A 17,038-nucleotide genomic window follows, 5' to 3' on the forward strand; every position below is an offset into this window, starting at 1 on the left:
TTCTCTCTCACTTGATATGCTCCCTATATATATATAAAGAGATAATGGATCCACTTATTTTGAGAGTAGGTCTTAATAAACTTATTTCATTCAGTAATTCATATTCTACATCAAATTTTAGCAATTCAACTATTAGATCAAAGTTTTTATCGTATAGATAAAGTTCAAAAATTTATTAAAAAATTTGAAAATTATTTAATATTATATTTCGTTAAATCAAATTGACGAATAAATATAAAAATATTTTATACGTTCATTTGGATTTACATAATAAAGTATCACATGATATACATTTTTTTTAAAATTTGTGTTGTCTACACGCTAAGAACTTTTAAGTTGACACTTGAATTGTTGAAATTTATTGTAAAACATGAATTATTGAATGAAGTAAATGAATTATTCTCATATATATATATATATATAATATTAGCTATCAAACTTAATGAAATTACACTAATAAAAAAATAGCCTCACTACTACAAGAGCCATATTTTACATCGGTTTTTCTTGGCATTTTACATCGATTTTGGAACCGATGTAGATTAAGGAGATGTAGAAAGTATCAGACATTCTACATCAGTTGTTCAATAACTGATGTAAAACCAGTAACCCCTCGTCGGCGACAGCCAAAACCCTAACGCGCCTCACCACCCAAGCCATTCCCGGGTCCGTCCTCCTCACCACCGCCCACGGCAAGTTCTTCTCCAACGGCTTCGACCATGCCTGGCCCCAATCCGCTGCCTCCCCCTCCGCCGCCCTCAATCACCTAGAGTCCATGGTCGCCTCCCTCAAGCCCGTCATCGCCGCCCTCATCGCCTTCCCCATGCCCACCATTGCCGCTGTCAACGGCCAAAATCACCTGAGCCCAACCCTAGTCGATTCCCTCCTCTCAGCCCTAACGCGCCTCATCACCCAAGCCACTCCTGGGTTCGTCCTCCTCACCACTGCCCACGACAAGTTCTTCTCCAACGGCTTCAACCTCACCTGGGCCCAATGCACGACCTCCCCCTCCGCCGCCCTCCATCGCCTAGAGTCTATGGTCGCCTCCTTCAAGCCTGTCATCGCCGCCCTCATCTCCCCCCATGCCCACCATCGTCACTGTCAATGGTCATGCCTCTGTTGCCGGCCTCTTGCTCGCGCTCAGCCATGACTACTTTGTCGTCGTCATGAGGTCCAAGATTAGGTCGGCGCCGCCGATGTGAGGGTGGCAGAGGATGCATCCATTTGGAAAGCCGCGTGACGAGGGCTTGGGTTGTTGCTCAATGTCATGGAGAATGAGGGACCCTGTCATTTGAATTGGCAATACTACATCGGTCCTTTAGTTAACCGATGTAGAATGATTAAATAATTACAAAAATGGCACCGTCCTTTTTTTTACATCGGTTGTTCAATAAGCGATGTAGAAAGCCCGACGTATAATATTGTTTTTGTAGTAGTGCCTACAATGTCAAGCTATTAAATAAGTTGTTTTACAATCTATTTAATAGACAATGCGATGACATTTTTAAATTTAATCACTTCATTTAAAATCAATTATCATGTAACCGATTTTGTATATACGTATAAAATCGGGTATGAAATAACTAGTTTTATAGGTGTGACTTATTAAATTGAATAAATATAGAGAGAGGACAAGGCTTTTCGTTGTTGTTGCTTCCACAACATTGTTCTCTACCTCAACTCCGAGGCAACTTTGTTTCATTTTGGTTTTCTCTATGGTTTGATATTGAATGCCCATTTTATGTTGAAACTTTTCCTTTGCTTTGTTCTTGTGATTAAAGGAGAATCATGATGATACAAATGTTGTATGTGGAGAACAGGATCAAGTGATTTAGTTTGATTTCACTACTGGTGAGCATCATAGAGCGCAAAATGTTTCTTGGTAAGGAGGAAGGCATATCGATATTGGTCGTAGTGCCGGAGGCTAGGACGACACTAGTGAAGGAGGGAGGCATACTGGTGCCGATGGATATTTGTTTGATTTTTTCTTGTATATTTTCATATTTTGTCAATTTATTTGCTTGTACTAGTGGACCACAACATTGGAGTTACAGGGAAGTATGCCTACATAAAAAATTAGTTGTTGTAGACACCAGATTTCATCCATGTTGTCAAGACTAAGGATAAAGGACTGTTAGAACGACACGAGTGGCCCTTGAAGGCCCAATAGAACACTAGAACAGACTAGAACAACAATAAAAGGCCTAAAAGTTTGAAGGTAGGGTTTTAAGCGTGGAATGGGTCGTTCCCAAACTGGAACAGGCCATTCTAAACCCCTAAAATGGCCTAAAACCCTAGTTGGGAATGACTTGTTTCCAATCTAGAATGGGTCGTTCTGACCCACTAAAATCAACATGAAACCTGTGACACCCTCTACCCCAACATAATTACTTAATAAGCATTAACTATATTAAAAAAATATATTAGAGTGATAATAAATATCATAAGGTAGAAGATGCACATTCGTAATTAACATTTATACCAAACTCAAGAAGTCATAATAAAACAAAGATTATAAATTAATCCCAGTAAAGGTGGCAGTGCCTCCTAGTTAGGAATCAATTTATAATTTTTTTTGATATCATACAAATATATTTAAATTTCAAAAAAAGGAAAATAAAACATTATTATCCCAGAAAGAAGCCTAGCTAAGCCCGATGTCACATCCTATCAGAGCATGCCCACTTAAGCCTCTAGACTTCATTACCAACATCCTCATGATTAAGATTACCTGCAACATAAATTTAAACATATACAAGAATAACAAGAGGAGTGAGAAACTTCTCACTTAGTTGCAGGTATAGAAATAAAAGTTAAATAGCACACACACACGCAATATAATTCACATATATAATCAATCTCACATATATGCTTATGTATAATGATTTTCTTGACTTGACTCACTAATGTATGCATGTGGCGCCATACGGAAGTTTCAGAATTTATCACTGGTGACCCAAAGGTACACCTATCACTGGTGTTCATACACCTCGTTAGCATGTTACATCACTGGTGTCCCGAAGGCACACCTATCACCGGTGATCATACACCTTGTTAGCATCACTAGTTTGCGGCCTCAGCGGCACACCTGGAATAATATATGCATATGATGCATGTCATACATTCATAGACTCAACATTTAGCATATTACACATATAAGATTCATATTTCATAATTATGATTTATTTTATTAATCCAACTTTAATAGTCCAATAGTCCAACAGTCCAATAGTCCAACGGTTCAATAGTCCAACGGTCCAATAGTTCAACAGTTCAACGGTCCATTCATGGATCGTAGGTCACAAGTCATGAGTACATATTTCATACAGTCATATCCTCATAGGTCCGCATAGGTCTCATATATACTTCATATACTCAAGTCATAATAAGATCTTCATAAGTTCGCATAGGTATTTTTATTCTAAAACTTATTCTTTTTTTAACATCAATTACATATTTATTAATTAATAGGAGGCTTAGCCTTCCATATCTTTATTAATAAACAATTTATTCATTTTTTTTTTCTTTTATAAAAATAGTATAGTTATTATTTACTACGGACAAGAAATCAAGTAATGCAAAAAGCAAAGCACATTAATAACAATATTTCATACAAACAAACAACAGGCATAAGATCGGGAGCCAATCTAACAAACAACTATTTAACGATTACTCCAACACCCCCAAGCGAGGTTTCCCACTCCCCCCCTTACCTGGATAAAAAAGAATTCGGCAGAATCTCCTCTTTTTCTTCTTAGATGATTATCGAAACAAGGGCAGAACCTTCTCTATTCTCCTCCTCTTTCAAAACCTAGGCAGAACCTTATTTTCTTTTTCCTTCTCTCTCTCTTACTTTCTCTCTCTATTTCTCCAGAATTTCTTTCTCTCTAGAATTCTGAATTTCCAAAACCTTAAGCCCCTATTTATAGAAATTTTGAAGTTACTATGCACTATGCACTATTCATTAAAATAATATTATAAATTACTATGCACTATGCACTATTCATTATTATATTCAAATTAATTAAAATTTTGAAACGGAAAGAATCCGCAGCCCACGTTTCAGCCGCCCCTTCACTGTGCAATTGCATAGTAAAATACTATTCATACATACGTATACGTAATTAATAAAATACGTATATATAAATAGTAAAATACGTATACATGAATAGTAAAATACGTATATAAATAGTAAAATATGTATATAAAAATATGATATATCTACTAAGAATCTCAATACATAAAAATAAAATTTTGGGATGTTACATTTCTCCCCTCCTTTTAGAAATTTCGTCCTCGAAATTTACCTGAAAATAGGAATGGATATGCTTCACGCATCTTGCTTTCTAATTCCCAAGTAGCACTTTCTTCAAAATTTCCTCCCCAAATGACCTTAACCAAAGGAATTTCCTTTCCTCTTAGTTGTTTTACCCTCGTATCATCAATTCTTAGAGGAACTGTTTCATAGGTAAGATTATCTTTCAACTGAATGTTGTCAGACTCAATGATATGGGAAGGATCATGGACATACTTTCTGAGTTGGGAAACATGAAAGACATTATGAAGATTTGAAAGAGATGGGGGTAAGGCAATTTGATAGGCTACTTCACCAATTCTTTTAAGGATTTGATAAGGACCAATAAAACGTGGAGTAAGTTTACGGGACTTCAGTGCTCTGCCCACTCCTGTCCAAGGAGTAACTTTAAGGAATACATGATCACCTTCATTAAACTCAAGGTCCTTTCTCCTCTTATCACTGTAACTTTTCTGCCTACTCTGAGTTGCTCTCATTCTCTCCTGGATCATCTTAACTTGTTCAGTAGTTTGTTGAACTATCTCAGGTCCTAAGATAGCATTCTCTCCAGGTTCTACCCAACACAAAGGTGTTCTACATCTCCTACCATATAGAGCTTCATAAGGTGCCATCCCAATACTGGAATGGTAGCTATTGTTGTAGGTAAACTCTATCAAAGGTAGGAAACTATCCCAACTACCCCCATGTTCTAAGATGCAAGCTCTCAACAAGTCTTCCAAAGATTGAATAGTTCTTTCGGTTTGACCATCTGTTTGGGGATGGTAGGCTGAACTCAATCTAAGCTTTAGTGCCTAAAGCCTTATGCAAACTCTCCCAAAATCTAGAAGTAAATCTAGGATCTCTATCAGACATTATACTAGTAGGAACCCCATGTAATCTTACAATCTCACTTATGTACAACTTGGTTAGTCTTTCCAAAGAATATTTAATGTTAATTGGAATAAAATGGGCAGACTTAGTCAATCTATCCACAATGACCCATATAGCATCTAAGTTTTTCGCAGCTTTAGGTAACCCCACTACGAAATCCATAGAGATACTATCCCATTTCCACACAGGCACATCCAAAGGTTGCAGGAAACCTGAAGGTTTTTGGTGTTCTACCTTAGCTTTCTGACATACCAGGCAGGCATACACAAATTCCTCCACTTCCTTTTTCATCTTAGGCCACCAGAACATCTTCTTAAGGTCTTGGTACATCTTAGTGGCTCCTGGATGAATACTAAGGCTACTCCTATGTCCTTCTTCAAGTATTGCTTTCTTAAGTTCAGGCACCCTAGGAATACACAACCTATCCCTAAATCTCAATACTCCATCTATTCCAATTCTAAATTCATTTTCCACACCTTGATTCAATTTCTCAACTTGACTCAATAGGAAAGGGTCAATCTTCTGACCTTTTCTAATTTCATCTATCAAGTTATTAGTCACCTTCAAGGTTCCCAACCTAATACTCTTAGGGGTTAGTTCACACCCTAAACTCATATCCCTAAATTCTTCAATCATACGCAATTCCATAATCATCAAGGAAGACACTCTCAGAGATTTCCTACTCAAAGCGTCAGCCACAACATTAGCTTTGCCAGGGTGATAGTTCAATTGAAAGTCATAGTCCTTAAGAAATTCTAACCATCTTCTCTGTCTCATATTTAATTCTTTTTGGTCAAACAAGTACTTAAGGCTTTTGTGATCACTAAACACCTCAAATCTAGATCCAAACAAGTAGTGCCTCCACAACTTAAGCACGAATACTATTGCAGCTAACTCAAGGTCATGGGTAGGATAGTTTTGTTCATGGATCTTAAGTTGTCTAGACGCATAAGCTACTACCCTACCTTCCTGCATAAGTACTCCACCTAATCCCATTTTGGAAGCATCACAAAATACCTCAAAAGTCTTGCTAGGGTCAGGTAATACTAACACAGGTGCACTAGTTAGTCTCTTCTTAAGTTCTTGAAAACTCTCTTCACACTTAGAGTTCCACACAAAAGGTTGGTTCTTCCTAGTTAACTTGGTTAAAGGTAAAGCTAATCTAGAAAAACCCTCTATAAACCTCCTATAATACCCAGCTAATCCTAGAAAACTTCTAATCTCAAAAACTGACTTAGGTGCTTTCCATTCAAGAACCGCTTCTACCTTAGAGGGATCTACAGCTATTCCATCCTTGGATATCACATGCCCTAGAAAATTTACACTCTCCAACCAAAATTCACATTTTGCCAATTTAGCATACAACTGTTTCTCCTTAAGGGTTTGAAGGACAATCCTAAGGTGCTCAGCATGCTCCTCCCTGGTCTTGGAATACACTAGGATATCATCTATGAAGACTACTACAAATTTATCCAAGTAAGGATGAAAGATCCTATTCATATAATCCATGAATACTCCAGGTGCATTAGTTACACCAAAAGGCATAACTAAATACTCATAGTGCCCATAACGAGTCCTAAAAGCAGTCTTTGGGATATCCTCGGATTTCACTCGGATTTGATGGTAACCTGATCTCAAATCTATTTTACTAAACACACAAGCTCCAACTAGTTGATCCATAAGATCATCTATTCTAGGCAAGGGATACTTATTCTTAATGGTCACCTTATTCAATTGTCTATAATCTACACACAATCTCATACTTCCATCTTTCTTTTTGACCAATAAAACAGGCGCTCCCCAAGGTGAAACACTAGGCCTAATGAATTGTTTCTCTTGTAGTTCCTCTATTTGTTTCTTAAGCTCAACTAACTCTTTAGGAGACATCCTATAGGGTGCTATAGATATGGGTGCGGTACCTGGCACTAAGTCTATACTGAACTCAATCTCTCTCTCGGGTGGTAAACTAGACACATCCTTAGGAAATACTTCAGGAAATTCTCTCACTAAGGGAATCTCATCTAGCTTACTCTCAATCTCAACTGTCAATGAAGATAAGATCATGTATACCCTTTCATTTTCCTTTAAACAAGTTTTAATCTCAGAAGCACTAAGAAATTCCGCACTCTTACATTCACCAAATGAAATGGATTTATCAAAGCAATTCAAAAGAACATGGTGAGAAGATAGCCAATCCATACCAAGGATTACATCTAATTGACTAAGAGGCAAACAGATTAAATCAACTAGAAACTGTTTATCAGAAATTGTCAAAGGGCATTTTAAACACACTAGGGATGTAGTTACAGGACCATTAGTAGGAGTTTCAACAACTAAATCAAAATTTAACAAAGACACAGGCAATTTCAGTTTTTGGACACAAGAGATGGAAATAAAGGAATGAGTTGCACCAGAATCAAATAGTACAACAAAAGGAGTCTCAGCTATGAAACAAGTACCTTGTATCAAATTTTCTGACCGAGCAGCTTCAACACCACTAAGAGCAAATACTCTCCCTATAGTCTTTGGTCGTTCGGTTTGCGATCCTGATCCAATGACACGTGTTCTTGGTGGTTCAGGACATTGAGTACTGATGTGTCCTTTACCATTGCAGTTGAAGCAAGTAACCTCCTTGTCACGACACTCTGATTTAATATGACCGATCCGTCCACACTTTCCACATCTTCCTGAAGAAATAGACACAGACCCTCCAACACTACCAGTAGTGTTCACAGTGGACGATTTAGTTCTATTGGCAGCAGCCATATTTCCCTGAGATCTGGTAGAAGCAGAATAAGGCTTACTCTTACCAGAAGTATTTGAATTCACTGCACGAATAGGACCTCCAGCTCCCTTGTAAAAGACAGAACGTGCACGATTATCACGGTCATAGATTCTACTCTTGTTGACAAGCGTTGGGTAGTGATAAATCTCTTGATAATTAATTGCGGTTTTTATCTCAGGACGAAGGCCATTCACAAACTTAATACATTTAGCCCGTTCGCCACCCTCACCATGATAATGGGTACAATAACGGACCAAGGCATCAAATTTTTCAGCATAGTGTGCCACCGTATCATTTCCTTGCTTTAACTCGAGAAATTCAGCTTCCTTCTGGCTTCTCACATCATCCGGGAAATACTTCTCAAGAAAAACTCTTTTGAAGTTTTCCCAATTTAATTGCATTCCTCCATCTATTATCCTTTGAAGTGCTCCTTCCCACCAAAAATGGGCATCAGCAGTAAACATAAAGGTAGCCAACCTCACTTTCTGAGGAAAAGGACATTCCATAGCATTGAAGATCTTTTCGATTTCCATTAGCCAATTTATTGCAACATCTGGGTCATATCCTCCTTTAAAGGTCGGCGGGTTATTCTTCTGAAATTGCTCCAACCAGTTAGGAACAACTCCAGCCATATTGTTGTTGTTCATAGCTTGGGCTAATGCTTGGAGAGCATCAGCAATCGCACGATCATTTCTACCAGCCATAATCTGGATATATAGAACTTTTAATAAACACAGACAACTATAACATAATATATTTACAATCAATAAACATAGTAGACACATAACTCACGGCCGATAGAATCGACCTGCTCTGATACCACTAGATGTGACACCCTCTACCCCAACATAATTACTTAATAAGCATTAACTATATTAAAAAAATATATTAGAGTGATAATAAATATCATAAGGTAGAAGATGCACATTCGTAATTAACATTTATACCAAACTCAAGAAGTCATAATAAAACAAAGATTATAAATTAATCCCAGTAAAGGTGGCAGTGCCTCCTAGTTAGGAATCAATTTATAATTTTTTTTGATATCATACAAATATATTTAAATTTCAAAAAAAGGAAAATAAAACATTATTATCCCAGAAAGAAGCCTAGCTAAGCCCGATGTCACATCCTATCAGAGCATGCCCACTTAAGCCTCTAGACTTCATTACCAACATCCTCATGATTAAGATTACCTGCAACATAAATTTAAACATATACAAGAATAACAAGAGGAGTGAGAAACTTCTCACTTAGTTGCAGGTATAGAAATAAAAGTTAAATAGCACACACACACGCAATATAATTCACATATATAATCAATCTCACATATATGCTTATGTATAATGATTTTCTTGACTTGACTCACTAATGTATGCATGTGGCGCCATACGGAAGTTTCAGAATTTATCACTGGTGACCCAAAGGTACACCTATCACTGGTGTTCATACACCTCGTTAGCATGTTACATCACTGGTGTCCCGAAGGCACACCTATCACCGGTGATCATACACCTTGTTAGCATCACTGGTATGCGGCCTCAGCGGCACACCTGGAATAATATATGCATATGATGCATGTCATACATTCATAGACTCAACATTTAGCATATTACACATATAAGATTCATATTTCATAATTATGATTTATTTTATTAATCCAACTTTAATAGTCCAATAGTCCAACAGTCCAATAGTCCAACGGTCCAATAGTCCAACGGTCCAATAGTTCAACAGTTCAACGGTCCATTCATGGATCGTAGGTCACAAGTCATGAGTACATATTTCATACAGTCATATCCTCATAGGTCCGCATAGGTCTCATATATACTTCATATACTCAAGTCATAATAAGATCTTCATAAGTTCGCATAGGTATTTTTATTCTAAAACTTATTCTTTTTTTAACATCAATTACATATTTATTAATTAATAGGAGGCTTAGCCTTCCATATCTTTATTAATAAACAATTTATTCATTTTTTTTTTCTTTTATAAAAATAGTATAGTTATTATTTACTACGGACAAGAAATCAAGTAATGCAAAAAGCAAAGCACATTAATAACAATATTTCATACAAACAAACAACAGGCATAAGATCGGGAGCCAATCTAACAAACAACTATTTAACGATTACTCCAACACCCCCAAGCGAGGTTTCCCACTCCCCCCCTTACCTGGATAAAAAAGAATTCGGCAGAATCTCCTCTTTTTCTTCTTAGATGATTATCGAAACAAGGGCAGAACCTTCTCTATTCTCCTCCTCTTTCAAAACCTAGGCAGAACCTTATTTTCTTTTTCCTTCTCTCTCTCTTACTTTCTCTCTCTATTTCTCCAGAATTTCTTTCTCTCTAGAATTCTGAATTTCCAAAACCTTAAGCCCCTATTTATAGAAATTTTGAAGTTACTATGCACTATGCACTATTCATTAAAATAATATTATAAATTACTATGCACTATGCACTATTCATTATTATATTCAAATTAATTAAAATTTTGAAACGGAAAGAATCCGCAGCCCACGTTTCAGCCGCCCCTTCACTGTGCAATTGCATAGTAAAATACTATTCATACATACGTATACGTAATTAATAAAATACGTATATATAAATAGTAAAATATGTATACATGAATAGTAAAATACGTATATAAATAGTAAAATATGTATATAAAAATATGATATATCTACTAAGAATCTCAATACATAAAAATAAAATTTTGGGATGTTACAAAACCCTAGTTTAGAACGACTTGTTCCAAAATCAGAACGATCGTTTCGAGCCTTCGGGTGCTATTATAAATGCGTGTCTAATACACGCATTCCCACACACACACACTACTTAGTTGACCTAGTCCAAGCAGAAACTCTATCCTCTCTCTAGGCTTTCTTGAGTGTTTGTGAGGTTCCTGTAGAACGAAATGCTATCAAAACACGCCTTTGTACCAGGATTTGAAGTTCTTTTTATAAAAGTTTGCTGTAGAGTTATTTTCATCAAATTCCCTTGCTCTTTCTTTATTTATTTAATTGTTTTATTTGTATTATTGCCATCAGAAAAGTCATTCACCATGTAGATATTTAATATGTAAATAATTAATAAAAAGGGGTACACTTTTAAATTATTGTTTATTATTATGTTAAAATCATTATAGGATACCGAATTAGGGCGTTGTAGGGTATCTAACACCTTCCCTACATGTAACTGGCCCTCTAACCCAATTCTGGTTGTCCAGGCCATTATTGATTTTTCAAACCTTTTCCTTTTTCTGATTTTTTGAGTAAAATGTTGGTGACAACTCCTAAGAACCTTTTTCAAAAACCATTGGTGAAGGATTAGTCTGGATTTTGAGCATTCCTAAACTAATGATATTTTCAAATGGAAGTCAAAATCATATGTGGACAAGATCGGAATTTTTTGGGTTCCGGCAATTGTTACATATGATTTTTTATGTGATTTTTTAAATAGGGTGTTGATTGATTTTAAAAGTGTCTATATTTAGCATTAGTGGGACAAAATCAGTTGTGCAATTAATTTTATAAATCCAAAACAATCAATTTTGTAGACCCCTTTTTTCACTAGTGTTACACTTTTCATTATTTTTTGTTGAATAAAAATTTAAATTCAACCATTATATTTTCTGTTCTTAGTAATTAGATTAAGTGTATAAAATTTCATATAATTCAAGAATTATTTGGCTATTCATCCATTAGTTCAAAAAGAACTTTTTATGACATAGATTTTATGTCGATTGTAATCCTTATATAGAAAGTTATGTAGTGGTAAAGTTGTAAATATGACAACTTTTTTATGTTAGGTGTTGTTTCATTCATCATAGAAAGTTTTTTTGAATGTCGGGTCAATTGAGGCAACACCCGTCATAGATTATGTTGTGAATGGTCAACTTTGTAGTTGACCTTAACCTTTCTATGATGGATGTAACAACATCCGACATAAAAAAGTGCTTTAAAATTTCATATTGATAACACAATTAATGTTTAAGACTCTTGTTTTTGGTTTTGTCTTCTTTCTTAGTCTTCCTCCTTCTCGCATGTTCAAGTAAATTATTTTCATCTTTTGCTTATTTTTTTTGCGTTTTATGTGGTTATTGTTTAAAAATGATAATGTGGTAGTTTGGAAACAACATGGTGGTGATGAAACGCAAAATGTGGTGAGTGCAAAAGAATATGCAAAAATTAGAGGAAAATAAAGGAGTAGGAAATACAAATAGATGTGATGATCGAGAAAAAGTGTGGTGGCAAAATGCAAAGAGATTTGACAAAAAAGAAAGGGTACGGTGATAGAACATGAAGAGATACGATAAGGGAGAAAGAGCACAATTTTGAAATGTAAAGAGATGCAACAACAAGAAAAAAAATGACACGACAGATAAATACGAAAAGATGTGACAAGAGGGAAGAAATGCAACAGAGAAAGATTTGTTAACCTAAAAGTTAAGACTTTTTATGTTGGTTATTTTGATAACCCATATAAAAATTCAATACATTTTATGTTGTTTATTTTCATAACTAACATAAAAGGTCAAGACATTTTATGTCATCTAAATTTATGATGGGTTTAAAACTGACATACAATGTCTTTTTCTCCCGTAATTAAAAGTGTCGTGCACACTAGTGATCACATCACTTTTATATTTAACTTATAATATGATATTTAAATCATTTGTAAATATACATTGTTAAATAACATATCTAAAAAAGTAAATTATATGAAATTTGATATACATGATCACGATTGTAATATTACATAATGCAACAATTGTATTGGTTAAATCTACATTCTACAACATGTTACTAAAAGTGCAATTTCACTAATTTTGATACCCATGTCAACAAATCATTTCTATACACATACAAGTTACTCATTTTTAACCTTGTAATACTTATCTAATCTTGACTTTCGTGAACAAGAGGAAAAAAGAAAAGGAAGGCTCTAAAAATAGAATTTGAGTTTGGTAGCTCAAATGAAAGTTCTGAAGATTCTACAAATGATGAGATATCTTTCATGTCTAAAAAGTTCAAGGACATGTTGAAGAACAAAGGAAGATTGAGAAGTTTCCTTAAAAATAAGGAAAGATTTAGAAAGCCAAGTCAAACTAACAACAAGGAGGTTGTTTGCTATGAATTTAAGAAGTCTGACCATATAAAGGTGGATTTCCCATCTTAAAGGAAAAGGTGGTCTTGTAAAAAGAAGGAAAAGAAGAGTCTTATTGCCACTTGGAAAAATTTAGAAAGTAGTAGTAGCAACAATTCAGATGATGAGAAGGCCAACATATGCCTCATGACAGACACTAAGTTAGATGCTACTGACTTAGAGGTAATAATTGATTCAAGCTCTTATTCTTCTAAATCAAATGATGATGATGAGATGTGTCATGAGACTCTTTTGGCTAACTCTCACATAATATCCCGTGAGTACAAGAAACTAAAAGAAAAACAAAAATTGGAAAAAAAATCTTGAATTGAGGAAAAACATACCAAACGCAACAAGAGAGATAAAATCTCTTAAGAACAAGATCACCAGCTTTGTCCCACTTGAGGTCACGACATTGGAAGATGAAAACCTACAACTCAGGAAAGACTTAGTTAAGTTTGATGATGGATTTTCTAAAATGTACATGCTCTTAAAGCATAGAAGACTTCCATCTAACAAAAATGGCCTTGGCTTTGATCTTAGATCAAGGACATCTCAAGCCAAACCCAAGGCTTCCTTTCGTAAAGCCAATGGAAAAAAATATAAAACTCCAGGAAAACAAAGGAGTAAGACTAAAGGCATGAATACTAACAGAAAAGGACTAAAAAAATATGGGTACCAAAATCTCAAATATAATCTCTATTACAAGTATTCTTAATGGGAAAAAGGAAGAATTGTCACTAGTACCTAGGTAATGACTGCTCACGACTCATGACGGGAGAAAGGTCTATGTTCCTAGACCTCCAATCATATGAAGGACCAGTCTCCTTTTGAAGTGGAAAAGGAAAAATCTGAGGTATACGTAACATAGGTAAAGACTATATACCTACTATAAATAACATTTTGTATGTTGAAGGTCTAAAGTATAACCTAGCAAGCATAAGTTAATTTGGTGATAGTGATTATACTATAGTCTTTGACAAAGATGGATGTATAGTCAAGCAAGATGATGGATACCTAGTGCCCCATATGTAGGTGGTTGATCTTATCTCTTGGTTTTGAGATAATGTTGCTTGATATCTTAGAAACATATTCACGTGATTGTGTGAGGATATTTGATGAGCAGAGATGTTATTCTTGATATCGTGATCCTTAGTGTGTTCCAAGATTTTCAGGGACATGGCATAGGAATTATCCCTTGACCGTTAAAGATATAGCCACCTGGATTATCGGTTGAATTTTGAATGGGCAAGTTGATGAAATTGTTCAACTTGTTGGGGCTCACTATGAGCTTAGCTTGGCCTGTCTGAGTTGGACAATACACAACCCAAAACCAATTTTCCCCTTTTGATCTTTAAGGACAAAGACTAATTTGTTTCCAAGGATAATGATAGGCCCTTAAACTTTCATTTGCATGCAAGTTATCCTAGGGTAGTTTTCATTCTAGAAGTTTCTAAATAATAGAGACAATGGGTTTGTTTGTTAAAAAGAATCCTATAAAAGCATTTATTTTAATAACATAAACATTTCTTTACTTTTTTTGTTTTTTTTTTGTAAAATAAACAATTTTTGTGTTTAGAAAATAACTCTTATCTACTTCTTAAAGAATTTCTTCTTTTCAAAGCACTTATTTAGAAACACTAATTTTTAAGTTTAAACTAACAGACTTAATGACACTTAAGAGCTTCTAATAGATTATAGATCAAATTTGTTGGTGATTTGTATTTTTTCTATTTGTATAACATTCTTATATTTAGTATATCTTGTACTCAACTTTTAATATATTCTTTTTGATTTATATATAAAAAATAAATAAAAATTATAGGTAAAATATTTATGTATTTATTTGGTCAAAATTATGGAATATGATGATGAAGCAATTAATTTCAAATTTTTACTTTTTTTTAGTTGTAGTAATTTCAGGAAATTGTCCATCTTTAATAATAATTTCAAAACTATACTCTACTATGACAAATTATCTCAACCAAAAATACCTTTTCGTTATTAGGATACAAGTAGTAACTAACTAACTAAACACTTCTCTAACTTAATTTTCTGGGTCGATTACATTTTCTCCTTACATAGACTTTTCTATTTACTGATGCTCTATCACTATGTTCGTTCACAATTTATGAAACTTGTTAATTTTAGATGAGAATTAAGTCTTGTCTCTCTCACTATAAACATTTTATAAGTCTTCCAACCTTGGCAATTAAAATTCTAATTTTCCATCATATGCTCAATACTCCTTGTATTTACTTGGAGTGAGCCTAACATTCAGGGGTAAGGAGTGTTCGTGGCGAATGAAAACTAAAGAGGCTAAGGAAGCTCTAAAAATTTGGAACTTTAACCATTATGGGAACTTACAAAAAAGATTAATGGATGTGGAAGAAAGGCTAAACAAGTTAGACAAGAAAGAGGAAGAGGGTCGGTTATTAGAGCAGGATCTGTTGAACAAACGGAACTTACAACAACAACTGTGGGAGGTTGCCAAGCATAATGAATCTCTATTAAGGTAGAAATCTAGGATAACTTGGCTTAGGGAGGGTGACAGGAACTCGAGATATTTTCACATGGAAATTAATGGGAGGAGAAGAAAACTCAACCTAAAAGGTTTGCAATTGGATGGTGAGTGAGTTCAGGATCCAGACACAATCAAGGTTGAGGTCTTAAGATTCTTTAATAGTAAGTACTCAGAGGAAATCTGGAATAGACCGACCCTTGATGGGGTTTAGTTCACTAAAATTAATCAACAGCAAAGATTGTACCTCATGCAACAGTTTGGGAAACAAGAAGTTAAAGTTGTAGTGTGGGAATGCGAAGGAACAAAGAGCCCAGGCCCTAATGGATTCAACTTAAATTTCATCAAGAAGTACAGGGATGTTTTGGAGGGCGACATGATGAGATTCATTGAAGAATTCCACACAAATAGAAAGTTGCCAAAAGGAACAAATGTATATTTTATCTTTCTGATCCCCAAAGTTGACTGTCCATCTTAGCTTGGTGATTTCAGGCCCATTTCACTTGTGGGTTGCATGTATAAAATTCTTGCTAATAGGATCAAGAATGTTCTCCTTTCTATTATTGATCCAGTCTAGAGTGCCTTTCTTGGGGGAAGGAATCTTCTACACAGTGTAATGATTGTAAATTAGGTTGTCGATGAAGCTAAAAGGAAAAAAAAAAAGAAATGTATATTGTTTAAGATAGATTTCAAAAAAGCCTACGATTCGGTATCCTAGAGTTTTCTCCTCTATATGTTGCGTAGACTCGGCTTTTGTCATAAATGGTGCAATTGGACCGAGAGTGTCTAGTTATAACAAGGGTCTCAATATTGGTAAACAGAAGCCCATCGACTGAATTCTCCTCGCAAAAAGGAATTCGACAGGGAGACCCCTTAGCACCATTTTTATTCTTAGTGATGGTTGAAGGTTTAAGCGGTCTGATAAGGGTAGCAAGGGAGCAGAACATGTATTCAGGTTTCATAGTAGGGTCGGAAAAGGGTGGAAGTTAGTCTATTATAATTTGCTGATGATACAATATTTGTTGGGGAAACAAGTTTGGGTAATATGGTTACGGTTAAATGTATCCTAAGATGGTTTGAGTTGGTATCAGGGCTACAAATAAATTTTCACAAGAGCATGTTTGGGGCATTGAGAGTGGAGACAAGGGAATTGGAAAGGTATGCATCGTTGCTTAACTGTAAAGTTATGAAATTGCCATTTACCTACTTGGGGATTCCCATTAGGGATAATCTGAGGAGGAGTCAAGTGTGGGAAGAAATAATAAAGAAACTCAAAGAAGTTGTCAAGGTGGAAAAATATGAATATATCATTAGCGGCGCGAGTGTGCCTTGTAAACTTAATACTAACAGGGCTGCCATTATATATGATGTCTTTCTTTAAAATGCCCAAACAAGT

The 17,038-nt window shown here is 35.2% G+C and overlaps 2 protein-coding genes across 2 annotated transcripts; both read right to left on the minus strand.

The window, feature by feature from the left end:
- Nucleotides 1–2,286: 2,286 nt before the first annotated feature.
- On the minus strand, nucleotides 2,287–4,926 carry LOC145953145 (uncharacterized). Its single transcript, XM_083066835.1, has 2 exons — nucleotides 3,714–4,926; nucleotides 2,287–2,731 (listed from the first exon to the last, which is right to left on the minus strand). The coding sequence occupies exon 1, from the start codon at nucleotides 4,924–4,926 to the stop codon at nucleotides 4,282–4,284; it is 645 nt and encodes a 214-aa protein (XP_082922961.1). The 3' UTR covers nucleotides 2,287–2,731; nucleotides 3,714–4,281.
- An 887-nt stretch (nucleotides 4,927–5,813) lies between these two features.
- On the minus strand, nucleotides 5,814–11,293 carry LOC145953300 (uncharacterized). The gene is made up of 3 exons (XM_083067242.1): nucleotides 10,149–11,293; nucleotides 6,650–9,166; nucleotides 5,814–5,864 (listed from the first exon to the last, which is right to left on the minus strand). Exons 2-3 carry the CDS (start codon nucleotides 8,753–8,755, stop codon nucleotides 5,814–5,816), a joined length of 2,157 nt encoding a protein of 718 aa, XP_082923368.1. The 5' UTR covers nucleotides 8,756–9,166; nucleotides 10,149–11,293.
- Nucleotides 11,294–17,038: the final 5,745 nt, after the last annotated feature.

Source organism: Cajanus cajan, chromosome 11 (assembly GCF_000230855.2).
Source record: "Cajanus cajan strain Asha chromosome 11, NIPB_CcT2T_4, whole genome shotgun sequence".
In the NCBI taxonomy this organism is placed as follows: domain Eukaryota; kingdom Viridiplantae; phylum Streptophyta; class Magnoliopsida; order Fabales; family Fabaceae; genus Cajanus; species Cajanus cajan.

Coding starts and splice junctions, on each gene's coding strand:
- LOC145953300 (XM_083067242.1), bottom strand. CDS start 8,755: ATGTGTCTACTATGTTTATTGATTGTAAATATATTATGTTATAGTTGT. Junction 5,865..6,649: donor ATCCTTACTTGGATAAATTT/GTAGTAGTCTTC, acceptor CGCTTTGAGTAG/GAAATCTCTGAGAGTGTCTT.
- LOC145953145 (XM_083066835.1), bottom strand. CDS start 4,926: ATGGCACCTTATGAAGCTCTATATGGTAGGAGATGTAGAACACCTTTG.